This window comes from Carlito syrichta, unplaced genomic scaffold (genome assembly GCF_000164805.1).
Source record: "Carlito syrichta isolate Samal-C Ts95f unplaced genomic scaffold, Tarsius_syrichta-2.0.1 Scaffold315403, whole genome shotgun sequence".
NCBI classification, from domain to species: Eukaryota; Metazoa; Chordata; class Mammalia; order Primates; family Tarsiidae; genus Carlito; species Carlito syrichta.
In genome coordinates, this window is record NW_007259499.1 from 225,978 (window position 1) to 243,764 (window position 17,787).

Consider the following 17,787-nt stretch of genomic DNA (forward strand, 5'->3'; position numbering starts at 1 on the left):
ACTCCAGTCTGGGCGACAGAGTGAGACTCCAACTCAAAAAAAAAAAAAAGAATAGTAGTTAAATCACTATTTATGGAAACACATTCTAATACAGCAAGTTTTCTGTTGGACGTTGTGGGTCTGGAAGAAACGCTCCCTCTTCTTTTTACATTTTCCTCATCCGCTTCTTGCAGCGCTGGTTGAAAACAGGGGAGGGCCCCATGAGGCTGTCCGTGGAGTGGGAGCCACAGCTGCTGTCAGAGTCATCAGGGCTCTGAGGGATCCCAGCTTCACTCATGCCTGACATGGGCTCCTCAAAGACATCGCTGCCCAGCACGCCGTGCCCAGAGACATTGCCTTCTTCACTCTCCTGAGGCTCCATTTTCACATGGGCCAGATTCCACAGGGGAGAAGCATTGACCTCTGCACCTAGAACCAGAAAAGACAAACGTAGGCTCAGTGGTCAGCCAAGTGTGACACCAGGGAGAGTAAGTACATTCCCCAGACTGACTCTCGTTCTCTGAGCTGTTTTCACTCTGACTCTGTCCTTGGCTAGAGAATACGATTGTTCTTCTCTGCTTCAAAAAGCGATCAGCAACAAAAAATGACCGGCTCTGAGCATCGTCTTTTCTACTTCTTCCACCTTTCGTTCCTCTGCCTCCCCCACCCCTTTCTGGCTAAACCAGGGAAATGAAACTCTGTAGGTGGAGAAGATTCCCGGGCTCCCAGCCCAGAGACGCGTACAGCCATGGGCCTTGCTTGGTTGTTTAGTCTGCCTGTCCTTTCCTCCTTTTATGGGGCTGTCTTGCTTTCCTGCCTTTTGTTTGGATCTCTGGTCCTCTCTCATGGAAAGTTAACGATCACTATATAATGCTGACAGCAGTTCCTTACCTGGTCTCCACTGACAAGAGACATGGTCCCTCAGTCTGCAGTAATTTTGCTTGGGACTTCCCATCTCTCTTTTTTTTTAAATTAGGGTTTTTTTGAGTTGGAGTCTCACTCCATCGCCCAGGCTTGAGTGCAGTGGCACGCTCACGGCCATTCCAGTGTCGACCTGCTGGGGTCTGGTGATCCTTCTGCCTCAGCCTTTCGAGTAGCTGGGACTACCGGCATGCGGTACCACACCTGGCTAATTTTTGATTTATTGTAGAGACAAGGCCTCACCAAGCTGCCCAGGCTGGTCTCGAACCCATGGGCTCAGGTAATCTACTCGCCTCAGCCTCCCTAAGTACTGGGATTACCAGCTGAGCCACCAAGCCCAGCCAATTTCTGTTTTATTTTAAAGATGTGCAGTACAAGTCAGGACTGGGAACATAAGTGGTCTACGTGCAGGTGAAGCGTGGGCCTCCCATTTGACCTCACTTTGCCTGGATTGAAATCATGCACCCTTACTGATGTTATGTGCCCTTCCCCCCCAGCAGGGTCTTGTCACTGTCAATCCCTTTCTTGCAGTGTCACGATCATTCAGGGTCCACTTGTGAGTGAGAACATGTGGTACTCAGCTCTTTGTTTCTGTGCTAGATCATGGAGTATGATAGACTATAAATCCATCCAAGGTGCTGCAAAGTCTGTCCTCCCATCTCTCTGTGTATTCTGCAATGCTGTTCTGCTATGGTTATTACTTCTTTCATGATGTAAAGTTTTTGGCCCAACACTTTTAAAAGTATGGCCTAATTCCATCTAGACCATATTTGAAGATTTTACTATTAGAATCATTTGTACATTGATTAAATGACAATTTATATTTGTAAACAACTGAGTGCCCAGAATAACTTGCAGCCTAACTAGCTCAATCAGTCTGTTGTCCTGGTTCCTGAGGCAATCACAGAGTCTATGGAAGAAGAGGCCAGCTGCCTGTAACTGGGAAGCCTATTTCAATGTCTAATTTCCATTTGTTAGGATACTCTAACAGAAAAGCCACTCAAACATCCTTGAGCAAGAACACCCCTCAGTCTCTCTGGCAGCAGCTTTGCTCAACTAAGCACGGCATCAGGAAGGACCAGGACAAAACACTAGAGGAAGGGATGTCTGTCCAACTGGCCGGATCAGCCGAGCCACCATGGTCATCAGGACAACACATACTGCACCTACACCTTAACCAGGGATTATTTTATTTAATTTTAATTTTTTCAGTTGCAGTCTCACTCTGTCTTCCAGGTTGGAGTGCAGTGGCATGCTCATGGCCACTGCAGCCTAGACCTGCTGGGCTCGGGCAATCATCCCCCGTCAGCCTTCCAAGTAGCTGAAACTACAGGCATGCACCACCACGCCTGGCTAATTTTTTTATTTACTGTAGAGACAAGGTCTCACCAAGTTGCCCAGACTGAGAACACCAACTTCTTCTTCATTTTTCTTTTTTTGAGTTGGAGTCTCACTCTGTCGCCTAGGCTAGAGTGCAGTGGCACACTCATGGCCACCCCAGCATCAACCTGCTGGGCTCCAGTGATCCTTCCAGCTAATTTTTTTTATCTATTGTAGAGACAAGGTCTTGCCAAGTTGCCTGGGCTGGTCTCGAACCCGCGAGCTCAGGCAATCTTCTCACCTCAGCCTCCCAAAACGCTGGGATGACAGGCATGAGACACTGTGCCCAGCCAACCAGGGATTATTTTAAAGAAAGCCTGTGAAGCTGTGCTGGTCCTCTCTTCGCTGACTGGAGAGAGAAGAGAGCTGGGATCTCTCTGTCTGTGAGGCCAGTTTTGCTCTAGGCCTTTCCATCCTGCCCACTCCCACTTTTGTTCTCCTATTCCCAGAGCTTGATTCCAAAAAGCCAAACGTACTAAGAACGGCAGATCTCCTGGAACCAAAGTGAGCACGGTTACTCCTCTTACTTGCAGCCTGTGGCGAAGCGTCTGCCTCCAGGTTAGCAGGGAAGCGCTCACTCTGAGCCCCAAGGACACCCATGGGTAGTGGCTGCTCTCCAGACACAAGGTCGGCCTCCGGCTCCTCGCTGACGGGAAAGGGGATGTCACTCACGGGCTCCTCCTTGACCTTCACAGGCTTGGCATCCTCGGTGGCCTTCTCGGGATTGACGATCCTTTCGTACTCTTCGGAGAGTTGCTTACTAATCTGTTGGCAAGCAAGATCCGTTTTCCAAGGAAGTGTTAAAAGCATTTCCCATGGACAAGTCAGCAGAACGTGGGTAACAGAGAAGCTTTAACACTCACAGCCAATGGCAGGCACCGTTTGAGGTGCTGGGTTTGCATTTACGTGTGATGGAAAGAAAATCTGTTTGGCAGAGAATGTGTGTATCGTTAATTAAGAGTTACAGGGAGGTAAAAAACAAAGTTATATTGTGTTAAAGATAACTCAGAGCTGGGACAAAATATTAAATTTTTGTCTATAGAAACTAATAGCTCACACATGTATCCTATGTAGATAATGAATGGTATGGCACATAAGATCACTTAGCAAAGACCTTTTGGTTGGGTGTTAAAAATTCTTAACAATGGCCGGGCTTGGTGCCTCAGCCTGTAATCCCAGCACTTTGGGAGGCCAAGGCAAGTGGATTGCCTGAGCCTGCGGGTTCGAGATCCACCAGGGCAATTTGACAAGACCCCCCATGTCTCTACAATAAATCAAAAATTAGCTGGGCATAGCAGCGTACGCCTATAGATCCGGCTACTTGGAAAGCTGAGGTGGAAGAATTGCCAGAGCCCAGCAGGTTGAGGCTGCAGTGGCCGGGAGCGTGCTACTGCACTCTAGTCTGGGCGACAGAGTAAGACTCCAACTCAAAAAAAAAAAAAATTCCTATCAAGATTTCTTAAAGGGCTGGGCTCAGTGGCTTAGCCTGTAATTCTAGCATTTTGGGAGGCTGAGGTGAGTGGATTGCCTGAACCCACGAGTTCGAGACCAGCCCAGGCAACTTGGCAAGATCTTGTCTCTACAATAAATAACAACAACAAAAAATTAGCTGGGCGTGGTAGTGCACACCTGTAATTCCAGCAACTTGGAAGGCTGGCATGAAAGGATCACTGGAGCCCAGCAGGTCAACGCTGGGATGGCCATGAGCATGCCACTGCATTCCAGCCTGGGCAATGGAATGAGACTCCAACTCAAAAAAAAAAAAGATATTTCTTAAAGAACTACCATTCAATCTAGCAATCCCACTACTGGGTATATATTCAAAGAGAAAGAAATCATTATACCAAAAAGACTGCTGGGCATGGTAGCTCATACCTGTAATCCCAACAACTTTGGGAGGCCGAGGTGAGAGGACTGCCTGAACCCAGGGGTTTGAGACCAGCCTGGGCACATGGTAAGACCTTGTTATTATAATAACTAAAAAAATTAGCTGGGCATGGTGGCACATGCCTGTAGTTTCAGCTACTTGGAAGGCTGAGGTGGAAGGATCTCCTGAGTCCAGCAGGTTAAAGCTGCAGTAGCTGTAAGCCTGCCACTTTAGCCGGGGTTACAGAGTGAGACTCCAACTTGGGGGTGGGGGAGAGAAGATAACTGTACTTGTATGTTTATTTCAGCCTATTTCAACAGCAAGGATATGGAATCAACCTAAGTTTCCATCAATGGAAGACTGAATAAATAAAATGGGGTATACCAGCCTGAGCAACATGACAAGAACTCGTCTCTACAATAAATTTAAAAAATTGGCCGGGCTCGGTGGCTCAGCCTGTAATCCCGCGCCTTTGGGAGGCTGAGGTGAGTGGATTGCCTGAGCCCGCGGGTTCGAGACCCACCTGGGCAACTTGGAGAGACCTCATCTCTACAATAAATCAAAAAAATGAGCCGGGCATGGTAGCGCACACCTGTAGTTCCAGTTACTTGGAAGGCTGAGGTGGAAGGATCGCCGGAGCCCAGCAGGTCGAGGCTGCGGTGGCTGGGAGTGGCCACTGCACTCCAGTCTGGGCGACAGAGACTCCAACTCAAAAAAAAAAAAAATTAGTCAGGCTTAGAGGTGCATGCCTGTGTTACCAGTACTCGGAAGGCTGAAGTGGAAGGATCACGTAGGCCCAGCAGGTCGAGGCTGCAGTGGCTGGGAGTGGCCACTGCACTCCAGTCTGGGCGACAGAGACTCCGACTCAAAAAAAAAAATTAGTCAGGCTTGGAGGTGCATGCCTGTGTTACCAGTACTCGGAAGGCTGAAGTGGAAGGATCACGTAGGCCCAGCAGGTCGAGGCTGTGGTGGCACTTTAGCCTGGGTGAGAGTGAAACTCCGACTCAAAAAAAAAGGGAGTATACACACACACAAACACATACAGTGCCTATATATATATACATTTTAAGAAAGGAAAAAAACTATTAAGTTGTAGAATTCAATAAGATGGATACAAGTCACATTTGACTTCTATAAGAGGTGCTCAAAGTGGTTACCATCAGTGTCCAAACACTTCTGATTATGGCAAACACTTCTTAATGTATATACGTTTTTTAGCATCCTGGCATACATATATATATATCAGGAATTCTACTCAGCCATGAGAAAGAATGAAATCATGTTCTGCAGCAACATGGATGGAACAGGAGGCCATTACTTAAGTGAAATAACTTAGAAAGTCAAGTACCGCATGCTCTCACTTGTAAGTGGGAGCTAAACAGTGGGTACACATGGATGTATAGAATGGAGTAACAGCCATTGGAGATTGCTGAAGGGGAGGGCGGGAGCGGGATGCGGTTGAAAATTACCTATTGGGTATTTGGGTGATGGGTACACTAAAAGCCCAGACTGCATGCATGTAAGAAATCTGCACTTGTACCCCCGAATATATTTAAAAAAGAAAAAATATATATATATATCAAAAAATATATATATATATATATTTTGAGTTGGAGTCTCACTCTGTCACCTGGCTGTAGAGATGAGGAGGTCTCGCCAAATTGCCCAGGCTGTTCTCGAACCTGTGAGCTCAGGCAATCCCCTCACCTCGGCCTTCCAAAGTGCTGGGATTATAGGCTTGAGCTATTGCACCTGGTATAAATACATATTTTACTGAGAGTTCTTAATTGTATTTTTATTTTGAGTTAGTGTCTGACTCTGATGCCCAGGCTAGAGTGCAGTGGTGTGATTGTGACTATTGCAGCCTCGACTTGCTAGGCTCAGGCAATCCTCCCACCTCAGCCTTCTAAGTAACTGGGACTATAGGCGTGCGCCACCACACCTGGTTGGTTTTTTGATTTATTACAGAGATGAAGTCTTACCAACTGCCCATGCTGGTCTTGAACCCTTGGCCTCTCTTTTTTTTTTTTTTTTTTTGAGTTGGAGTCTCACTCTCTCACCCAGACTGGAATGCAGTGGCAGTGGCCGTTCCCGGCTACCGCAGCCTCGACCTGCTGGGCTCCGGAGATCCTTCCGCCTCAGCCTTCCAAGTAGCTGGAACTACAGGCACGCGCTACCACACCTGGCTAATTTTTTTTAATTTATTGTAGCGATGAGGTCTCACCAAGTTGCCCAGGCAGGTCTCGAACTTGCGGGCTCAGGCAATCCACTCACCTCAGCCTCCCAAAGGCACGGGATTACAGGCTGAGCCACTGAGCCCGACTGGCCTCTTTTTTTTTTTTGAGCTGGAGTCTTATTCTATCACCCAGACTAGAGTGCAGTGGCCGCTCCCGGTCACAGCAGCCTCGACCTACTGGGCTCTGGCGATTCTTCTGCCTCAGCCTTCCAAGTAGCTGGAACTACAGGCACGCGCTACCACGCCCGGCTAATTTTTGATTTATTGTACAGATGAGGTCTTGCCAAGTTGCCCAGGCGGGTCTCGAGCCTGCGGGCTCAGGCAATTCACTCACCTCAGTCTCCCAAAGCACTAGGATTACAGGCTGAGCCACCGAGCCCGGCTCAGTCTCTCTCTCTCTTTTTTTTTTTAAGTTTTTAAACAAAGTTTATTAGAGAAAGGAAGAAAAGAAAGGGTAACATGCCAGAGCTGGCACAGGTGAAAGGAACTGCACGCCCAGCCTTCTCATCACATTCTTCTCATCCTCTGGGGAGGCTAAAACCGTGTACAGATGACACGCTGAGAATCACAAGGGCTGGATAAACATTTCTGGTTCAAGCCAAAATTAGTCTCCCAGCCTATCCTTCAGGTGATGCCATCTCTCTGCGGTCTGGATTTTCATAGCACTTAACTCCATCTGAATTGTGTTGCATGTGTGTGTTTACAAACAGGGTCTTGCTGTGTTGTCCGGGTGGGCCTGGAACTCCTGGCCTTGTGGCAGCCTCCTGCCTCAGCCTCCTGAGTAGCTGGAACTCTAGGCATGGGCCACCACACCCAGCTTGTGAAATTGTTTTGGTCATTTTGTTTTCTTGCTTTTGTTTCCTCTCAACAAGAATGGAAGCTCAAGGAACTTGTTGACGACCGAACCCCACACTGCCTAACTCACAATAAGCACTCAATAAATGCTTGCTGGATAAAAGCATGCCAACCACATTATTGCAAATTCCACATGCCTGTGTACACTTTCTTCCAGAGGAAATATCAGTGAATGTGGTCATTCACTGACTAAAGGGGCCCATGGTGTCTGGCCAGGATAAAAGTGTGTTAAGTTCACTCTGTCCCAAGACTCATGTCCTACACTTGAGAGCAAGTGTTGTGGGACCCTGCTGACACCCAGCCCAGCCAGACATCTGCGCCCACATCTCCACAGGCACCTCACCTGGAGCATGTAGCTGTGATAGTCCTTGATGCGGTGCTGCCAGAACTTCTGGAGGGACAGCACGCTGCCAACGCCTGCTTCGTGGAACACCTGCTCCACGACGTCGGGGAACGGAGTCTGTCCCAGCCGGGCCTCTCGGTCCACGGCAACACGCAGCAGCTTGGTGAATTTGAGGCAGTACTCATGAGCCACATCTGTGAGGGTCTCCAGGACACTTTCGTTGGCACTCTCGAAGCCTGCATGGGCCAGGACTGTGGCCACTGCCTGGTAGAGGAGCTGCCGACAAGAGTGCCAGCTGAGCTCAGTCACCGGCTCCCCCTTCCCCCTGCATGTAGAGATATGGATTGGCATGAGTGCTCTGGCAAAGGTATGGCCTGGCCCGTGTCCCTGGAGCTTCCAATTCCAGCCACACCACTGGCCCAGCTTTCTGGGGAAGTTCTATCCAAAATGGAATCCGCCCGCCTCTGCCTCTGCCTCCCAAAGTGCTGGGGTTACAGCTGTGAGCCGTGACATCCAGCACAGGATTAAGTTTGATGGTGTGTCTCAGACACTGCTCAGTTCCACCCTGCCACTAACAGGGCACGTCTCAGCTGCCCACCGTCATACCCCTGACTCCTCCAGTGACACAATGTGAACAGCCAATGCACGTCTGTCACAAGGCAGTACAAAAGGGCGTCCAGCAAAAAGGATGCTTCCTCCTTCTTGCAACGGCTCGACTGTGATCACTTTTAGTATTGAGTGTTTTTGTGAGGCAGGGTCTCACTCTGTTGTTCGGGCTGGAGTGCAGTGGTGCAATCATATCACAGCTCATCATAGCCTCAAACTCCTGGGCTCAAGTAGTCTGCCTGCCTCAGCCTCCTGCATAGCTGGGTTTACAGGCATGCACCACCACACCTGGCAAACTTTTCTGTTTTTTTGTAGAGATAAAGTCTTGTTTTGTTGCTCAGGCTTGTCTCCAACCCTGGGCTCAAGCAGTTCTCCTGCGGTAGCCTCCCAAAATGCCGGGATCAGGTGTGAGCCATGATGCCCAGTGGAGGGGTAAGTTTAATAGCATAGTTTAGACACTGCTCAGTGATGTTCTAATTATCTCACCACAACACAGTATCCACACATGTTAGGCAACAGTGGACTTCCAGAAGTTCAGTTTTTATTTTTTATTTTTAGAGAGAGTCCTATTCTGTCACCCAGGTTGGAGTACAGTGGTGCCATTATAGCTCACTGTAGCCTCAAACTCCCAGGCTCAAGTGATCCTCCCACCTCAGCTTCCCAAGTAGCTGGGACATAGGATTATGCCACCACATTCAGCTAACCTAAAAAATTTTTTAGCTGGGCGTGGTGGATGATGTCCTTTAATCCCACCACTCTGTGAGGCCAAGGTAGAAATTTTTTTGGAAGAGACAAGGCTTCTCTATGTTGCCCAGACTAAACTCAAACTCCTGGTCTCCAGTGATTATCCCTCCTTCGCCTCCCAAAGTGCTGGGATTATAGGCATGAGCATCTAGTCTCTAATCAGAAGACCAATTCTTACATAATTACTAGAATCTATTTTTAAAATCAGGAAGCAACTCAACTTTATAAAAGCAGCCAGGCGCAGTGGCTCACACCAGTAAGCAAAAGGATTGCCTGAACTCAGGGGTTTGAGACCAGCCCGAGCAACTTGGCAAGACCTTGTCTCTACAATAAAAAAAAAAAAAAAAAAATTAGCCGGGCATGGTGGCGCATGCCTGTGGTTCCAGCTACATTGGAGGGCTGAGGTAGAAGGATCACCTAAGCCCAGCAGATTGAGGCTGTGGTGGCCATGAGCGTGCTACTGCATTCTAGCCTGGGAGACAGAGTGAGACTCCAATGCAAAAAAAAAAAAGAAAAAAAGCAATTAAAAACACATAGCTTACCAAGTATTTTCATCCAATTCTATGCTGAGAAATGGGTAGGATTCATATTATTATAATTACTATTTGCTTGGATAGGAAATTGGGGCTCAAAGGAGCTACCTTGTCAAAAGTTTAGGTATTATTAATAAGCAGTGGAGCCTCTGATTCCAGAACCCTTATTCTTCATAATACACCATTTCGCCCCTAATCACGACCATGGAAATCTTAATCTTTCCAAGAAAAGCCTTCAAAAACCTATCTGGTCTTCTTAAAATAACTTAGCAAGCTTTTGAGAATTTACCTGTCTCCTGAAATTTCCTACTGGCTTCTACCTCGCTCTGACAAAAGAATTATTTTATCGACACAAATGAAACAGAGCACCGAGTCATTCTTCCTTGGTTCCTACTTGGCATGTGTCATCACGCACCGTACAAGAGTCTGGGAAGCAATTCACCCACTTAACTATAATCTGCACAGGAGCAACTACTGTAACTCACATAACAGTTTGAAATACAACAACCAATTGCCAAGTAGCTTTTCATTTAACATTCCATCATCATTTCCACGGCCAGCATCTCTGGGGCAAAGGCTAAGGGCTTCAGAAGTACTAAATAAACAGAACTAAACCAGTATCACTTCACTAGAGTAATATCTGCACCTTTAAAATGATTTTTCGGTACTTCCATGGCTGATTCAAATTACGTTTGTTATACAACTTATTTATTTATTTATTTATTTGAGTTGGAGTCTCACTCTGTCTCTCAGATTGAAGTGCAATGGCTGCTCCCGGCCACCACAGCCTCAACTTGCTGGGCTCCAAGCGATCCTTCCGCCTCAAGCCTTCCAAGTAGCTGGAACTACAGGTGCATGCTACCATGCCCGGCTAATTTTTTTGATTTATTGTAGGGATGAGGTCTTGCCAAGTTGCCCAAGTGGGTCTCGAACCCGCGGGCTCCCAAAGGCATGGGATTACAGGCTGAGCCCCGAGCCCGGCTGTTATACAGTTTATTAACCTTTGAACTCGATGTCTCCTCTGAGGGTACATCAAAGTCTGGCAACCCACTTGGATGTCCCCTCTCAGAGGACAAACTTATGCCAGTACAAAATTTTTTAAAAATGCATGTTTCCTTGAAGTTTTCCATTCAAATTGCATGAAACAGCAAATAAAAAGATGGAATATATACTGAGATATACATGAAAAAAATCAGCTGGCATTATGTAGACAGAGAATGTGTGAAGTGCTTTCATAGTAGTGCACAGACTGGACAATAAATTACATACTGTTAATATGGGAGGAAGAAAAGGAGGACTGCATTGTCTGCTCAAATAGAAAAATACCAGGTGGAAGATGTCTAACAAGCTACTATTGTACAACATGTATCAATGCACCTACAATGCACGCTGGTAACTGTTTCACACATTACCACGTTAGAAAAATTTAAGATATAACATTTTGATTTTTTTTTTTGAGTTGGAGTCTTACTCTATCACCCAGACTGGAGTGCAATGGCAAGCTCCCGGCCACTGCAGCCTTGACCTGCTGGGCTCCGGCGATCCTTCTGCCTCAGCCTTCCAAGTAGCTGGAACTACAGGTGTGCGCCACCACGCCCGGCTAATTTTTGATTTATTGTAAAGATGAGGTCTCACCAAGTTGCCCGGGTGGGTCTCAAACCTGCAGGCTCAGGCAATCCTCTCATCTCGGCCTCCCAAAGTGCTGGGATTACAGACTGAGCTACCGAGCCCGGCCAACATTTTGATTTTTTTGTCATAAATAAGTTCCTCAATGTCCAAAACTCCATTATAAGTCAAATATCATTACTTCTAATAATTGGTGCCAAAGCTATACTATTTAATATGAAATGATTTGTTTTCCACTATTTTATTTAAAAAGTGTGGTTGAGTTGCTGGTAGGTGATCTGTGAGGTGACTCTGAGTGCAAAGGGTTAAATGTGTATCAGACAAAACTAGGTATAAACTTTTGATGGTCAGCACTCTTACTAGCTACTAAAAGAAATTTAGCATAAAAAGTATAAAATTATAAATAGCAGCATCAGCTTAGTATGATGGATGATATTATCTTGTTGAAATTGAATTGCCCTCAAAATGTGAATGTGGTATGGACTTCAACAGAGCAAGTTTTTTGAGTTGGGCACATGTATAGTAGCATGTGCCCTGCATGTAATAACACAGTTACCACCCCCTTCTCAGTATTCCAATGACTTCAGAATCTTCAACTGTACATGCCTTGACATCACATAGCTTCTGACTGGCCCATCTGCAACCTTGACACATTTAGTCTATTTCTGTTATTTTTCTCATTAGTTTAAGACCACTAAGACAATAATTGTTACCATCCAATAGGCAGATGTAATAAATGATATACAATATCACTTCTGCACCATTCCTGCAAGACATAGAGGGGGGACCCCCCAAAAATTGGAATTATCTTTTGAAGGGCAGACCTATCAGCATCAGCATACAGGCTAGCATTGTTATGAGAGGCTGCATTCGGCTTCGAGGAATTTTTTTTGGAGATTCTTTCCACATGTTTGACTATTTCATGATGGGTAATTTATGAGTTCATCTGCCCAAACCACGCTGACTGTTCAGAAATGTTTGACCAAAAATGGCATGAACCTTGTGCCCTAACCCTCCCTATTCACCTGATTTCCCTTTGTGTTTCCCCAGATGAAAAAAGTCCTCAAAGGGAAATGTTTTGCCCATGTGGAAGAGGGGAAACAAAAAAAATGGAAGAAACACTAAAAGGCATCAAAACTGACAAATTCAAAAACTGTTTTGAGCAGTGGCAAAAGCATCTCGATAGGTGAACTCCTTGTTTTGTTTTGTTTTTTTTGAGTTGGAGTCTTATTCTATCGCCCAGGCAAGAGTGCAGTGGCACACTCACGGCTACCCCAGTGTCGACCTGGGCTCTGGCTATCCTTCCGCCTCAGTCTTCCAAGTAGTCAGAACTACAGGCACATACTACCATGCCCAGCTAATTTTTTGTTTGATTTGATTGTAGAGATGAGGTCTCGCCAAATTGCCTGGGCTGGTCTCAAACCTGTGGGCTCAGGCAAGCCACTCGTCTCAGCCTCCCCAGGTGCTGGGATTACAGGCTGAGCCACCAAGCCCGGCCTAAATATGCAGTTTTTTTTGGAGTAGGAGTCTCACTCTGTCACCTAGACTGGAGTGCAGTGGCCGCTCCTGGCCACTGCAGCCTTGACCTGCTGGGGCTCCGGTGATCCTTCCGCCTCAGCCTTCCAAGTAGTTGGAACTACAGGTGCACGCTACCACACCCAGCTAATTTTTTTGATTTATTGTAGAGGTGAGGTCTCACCAAGTTGCCCAGGTGGGTCTCAAACCCGCAGGCTCAGGTAATCAACTCACCTCAGCCTCCCAAGGCACAGGATTACAGGCTGAGCCACCGAGCCCGGCTAAATATGCAGTTTTTAATAAATAAATTCTGGGGTTCATTGAGATCTCCCCTCATACTGAATCTAAATCTAATCTTGAGGAAATAATCAGCAAATCAGTGGGCCATTCGACAAAGCAAGTGACCTAAACTTCTAAAGAGGCTTAACAACCAGATGCAATGTGTGAATCTTTGTTACATATTGCAAGGACAACTGGAGGAATCTGAATGTGGACTTACTGAGTGATATTACTTAACTAATGTCCATTTACTTTGGTTTGATAAGCATATTGTGATTATACAGGAAAACTGTTTTACTAGGGTATACATGCTAAGGCAATCAAGGGTGAAATAAAAAAAAAAATCTTGTGTATATAAGTCTTGTATACATACAGAGGGTGCCAAAAAAATGTATATACTTTTTTTTTGAGTTGGAATCTCACTCTATGACCTAGGCTGGAGTGCAGTGGCACACTTATGGCCACTGCAGCCTTAACCTGCTGGGCTCAGGCGATCCTTCTGCCTCAGCCTTCCTTGTAGCTAGAACCACAGGTGTGTACCACCATGCCTGGCTAATTTTTGATTTATTGCAGAGACGAGGTCTCATCAAGTTGCCCAGGCCAGCCTTGAACCTGTGGGGTTCAGGCAATCCTCTTGCCTCCACCTCCTAAAGTGCTAGGATTATAGGTGTGAGCTACTGCGCCTGGTTTATAAATTTTAAGAAAGGAAAAAAACTATTAAAAGTGTAATATTCAATATATACCGATAATAAAAGATGAACACAAGTCACGTTTGCCTTCTGCAATTACAAGAGGTACTCAAAGTTGCTACCATCAGCATCTAGACACTTCTGATGACAGTGAACTACTGCAGGACTTGATGCTTTGTGAGGTCTCCTGGATTTTCCCTTGTGCACATCACACACAGGATCATGCATGTCAAACTTGTTACGAACGCATGCAATTGTTAGGCGTGTTGGAGGTTCTGTTGTATACTCACACCTCCATTGTTGTCGTACTTCCACAATGTTCTTGAATTTTTCCTTTTTTTGAGTTGTAGTCTCACTCTGTCTCCCAGACTGGAGTACAGTGGCATGCTCATGGCCATGGCAACCTCGACCTGCTGGGCTCAGGCAATCCTTTCACCTCAACCTTCCAAGTAGTTGGAACTATAAACACGTGCCACCACAACTGGCTAATTTTTTTGATTTATTGTAAAGATGAGGTCTTGCCAAGTTGCCCAGGCTGGTCTTGAATCCATGGGCTCAGACAATCCTCTCACCTTTGTCTCCCAAAGTGCTGGGATCATAGGTGTGAGCCACCATGCCTGGCCTGTGTTTGAATTTCAAAGATCAATTCAAAATGGTCTTGCGCTCCTTGAATGACAACTGAGCTTCTGCCATTTTCTTTGACCATCATGTCGCATGGTGATGCTAGCATTCATTTGATTAGTGCCATCTTTTGAGCAAACATCACACTACACACTGCTACCATAATTCAATTCAACTTTGAAAAGTAATACATAGATCACATCTCTTAAAATGTGTATACGTTTTTTTGGCTTCCCCCAGTATATGCACACTTATGCATTCACATGTGAGAAAGTAAATTTGGCATAATGTTAGCCATTGGTGAATCCAGGTGAAGAGTCTTTGGATGTTCATTGTACTACTTGGCATTAAATACAAACTTACATACTGAAGTCTAATAGCAGCACTAAGTTATAAGGCAGTGTTTCAGAGGATCTGCCAGGGCTTCTCAAACTTAAGTGCACATGTGACTCTTCAGGAGAGCTTGTTAAAATGCAGATTCTGATTTAGCAAATAAGATGGGGCCTGGAGTCTGCATTTTTAACAAGCTCCCAGGTGATGTTGATGCCTCTGCTCTTAGATCAGATGTTGAGTAGCAAAGATCCAGAACATGTTTAAACTGTGTTATCAAGATGAAAATGCACAACTTAAAAACTCTTGTGCAGACTTGTGGATTCCTAATAATACCAGAACAAGTCCATGAACCCCAACTGGAAGACAATGCGCGAAAACTATAACATGCGTTTCACATAGGAAGACTCAGCTCCCAGAACTACGAGGCCATGGCCTTTTTATATACCACTGTATTACTTTGTGCCTAGTAAAGTGCTTGCACAGAGTAGGCACTCAATAAATATTTGTTGCATCAGAACATTTAAAAATACAGAATGGGCCGGGCACGGTGGCTCACACCTATAATCCCAGCACTTTCAGAGGTCGAAGTGAGAGGACTGCCTGACCCTATGGGTTCAAGGCCAGCCTGGGCAACCTGGCGGGAACATATCTCTGCACTAAATCAAAAAATTAGCTGGGCGTGGTGGTGCATGCCTGTAGTACAGCTACTTGGAAGGCTGAGGCGGAAGGATCACCTGAGCCCAGCAGGTCGAGGTATGCCACTACACTCCAGCCTGGGTGACACAGTGAGACTCCAACTCAAAAAAAAAAAAATGCAGAATGGAGTACGAAGACTGGGGTTCAAAACATAGACTTCCCACTAATGACCTGAGAGCCCCTGGCCATGTCAGTTCCTCTTACCCTCATTTCCACATGTGGAAATGGAAATGCTATTACAGGCTTAACAGGGTCGCTAGGAAGATTACTTGAGAAGAGGAAGACATGGCAAAGGCTTGCTTACCGATAAAAGTCACTCTCCGGGTCACTGTGCCGGATCTGGAACGGTACACTGGGGTTCTTACAGTCCAGGGGCAGGAGGTCATCAGGGAGAGGTGGTGACCCCGGGCAGGAGGGAAGAGGCTCGCCCTCCTCAGTCTTCACACCTTCTGTCTGCTGCTGGTTCTGGGCCTGAGCCGTGGCAATCAGGTTGCGAAGGCGACGGTTGTGCTGGATCAACTGGATGGTGTGGATGGTGAGGCTGCACGGCTCAGAGGGGATGTCCAGCATGGTGGGGGGCTTGGGCTTGCTGGCTGAGGGCTGGTGCAGGGGTGGGTCATGGACTTCCACCAGACGGAACTCCCGTGGGAGCAAATCAAAGGAACTTCTGTTGGTCTGGCTTGATGATATGGGTATCTCTCCCCAGTATCTCAACATCTTGGAATAAGAAGAGACAAGACCTTGGGTTAAATGTAGATGATATCCTAAAAGTAACGTGTTTGTGATCAGGCAACTTTAGGTTATAGGCTTCTGCAGTGAGAAATACGAAGTCTTGCCAGTTATTTACATCAATGGCAGGCAGGCTGTTTGAGGCAGCTTAGAAAAATGTCTGTGTCAGCAAAACTGTAGGACCAAGGATGTTCTCCCTGGAGAAATTAAGAGAAATGTAACTGTTAGATGCAGGTCACTGTTACACAATGACAATTCTTACTGAACTGAACCACAAGGCAGAATTTGGGTCATTAGCACACTAATAGCTACAGTCATATCTGGGGCGCTAGTATCAACATTTTCCAGCGACCTCACTAACTCATTACCAGAACTCAAATCTCAGCTGGAAGTGGTGACTCATGCCTTTAATCCTAGCCCTTTGGGAGTCCAAGGTGGGAGGACTGCTCAAGGCAAGGAGTTTGAGACCAGCCTGGGTAACATAGCAAAACCTCATCTCTACAAAAGAAAAAAAAAAATTAGCCAGGGGTGTGGTGGCTCGTGTCTGTAGTCCCAGCTACTCAGGAGGCTGAGGCAGGAGGATCGCCTGAGCCCAGGAGTTTGAGGCTGTGGTGGGCCGTGATCGTGCTACTGCACTCCAGTCTGGGTGACAAAGTGAGACTCTGACTCAAACAAACACACAATGCAAATAAACAAAAACCACATCTAATGACTTTCTGTTGCTACTGGAAAAAGTCAGTTAGAATTATTTGGCTTGCATTCCACAAAATTCACCATCTGCTTTTAATTCACCTCTGCAGATTCATGGCTCATATGTCTCTTCAGCTTTTATCGGATGCCAGGCGTTATGTGGGAAGACAAAGGCCAGTGATGCATGACCCCTGACCTGAGATGAGGAAGAGAAACAGAAAACGTCAAGATGAAAGTAGGTGGCAAGTGCTGGCCTAGAGGCACACACACCTGGTGCAGCCACAGAGCTTGGGAGGAGCTTCCTGGCTGCAATCCTCCTGTGCTCTCACAAAATCATGAACTTCTACACTGACCCTTTAAGCTATGCTCTCTGCCAGAAATGCCCACCACACCCCTATCCCTGGCAGACTCATATCCACGTTTAAGTATAGCTTATGTGACCACCCTTATCACTCCTCCAGCTCATCTCCCTTTCTCCATTCTCGGAGCACGTTTCATGTCTCTGTCACAGCTTTAATCCTTAGTTTTAACCAGTTCTCACCTCAATTTTATTCTCCCGTCCACCCCTTATGATCTCGGTACAGGACTAGGCACGCAGCACATCTCGCATTTACCGAACGATTAGATATGCCCGGCTTCACCTTTATCTTATTATTATTACTTTTTGAGTCGGAGTCTCACTCTGTTGCCCAGACCGTAGGGTAGGGACACGCTCACGGCCACCGCAGCCTGGACCTGCTGGGCTCAGGGGATCCTTCCGCCTCAGCCTTCCAAGTAGCTGGAACCACTGGCGCATGTCACCCACACCCAGCTAATTTTTTGATTTATTGTAGAGTTGAGGTCTCGCCAAGTTGCCCAGGCTGAGCTCAGGCAGTCCTTCCACCTCGGCCATGCCAAGTAGCTGGAACCACAGGCACGCGCCACCATGCCCAGCGAGGCCTCGCCTCTGCAAGTGGCCCGGGCTGGGCTCAGGCCATCCTCTCGCCCCCGCCTCCCAAAGTGCAGGGATGACAGGCGGGAGCCACCGCGCCCGGTCTACCTTTCCGGTTTAGCGCAAGCAGATACCGTCGTCGAGGTGCAGGCCGAGTCCCGCGTCCTCCGGCGAGGGCGGAATCGAGAAGCGCGAGTCTGCGCGCTCAGCCGCC

At 46.8% G+C, this 17,787-nt stretch overlaps 1 protein-coding gene across 6 annotated transcripts; it reads right to left on the reverse strand.

The window, feature by feature from the left end:
- Window positions 1-47: 47 nt before the first annotated feature.
- On the reverse strand, window positions 48-17,774 carry SUPT7L (SPT7 like, STAGA complex gamma subunit). Of its 6 annotated transcripts, XM_021706292.1 has the most exons (7): window positions 17,682-17,763; window positions 16,745-16,838; window positions 16,071-16,149; window positions 15,528-15,940; window positions 7,582-7,906; window positions 2,808-3,045; window positions 48-408 (listed from the first exon to the last, which is right to left on the reverse strand). In XM_021706292.1, exons 4-7 carry the CDS (start codon window positions 15,938-15,940, stop codon window positions 146-148), a joined length of 1,239 nt encoding a protein of 412 aa, XP_021561967.1. In that variant the 5' UTR covers window positions 16,071-16,149; window positions 16,745-16,838; window positions 17,682-17,763; the 3' UTR covers window positions 48-145. The 6 variants fall into 6 exon arrangements, with proteins under 6 accessions (XP_021561967.1, XP_021561965.1, XP_008070942.1 ...); XM_021706290.1 differs by lacking the exon at window positions 16,071-16,149 and having other exon boundaries at window positions 15,528-15,932; XM_008072751.1 differs by having other exon boundaries at window positions 15,528-16,149.
- Between the last annotated feature and the right edge of the window lie 13 nt (window positions 17,775-17,787).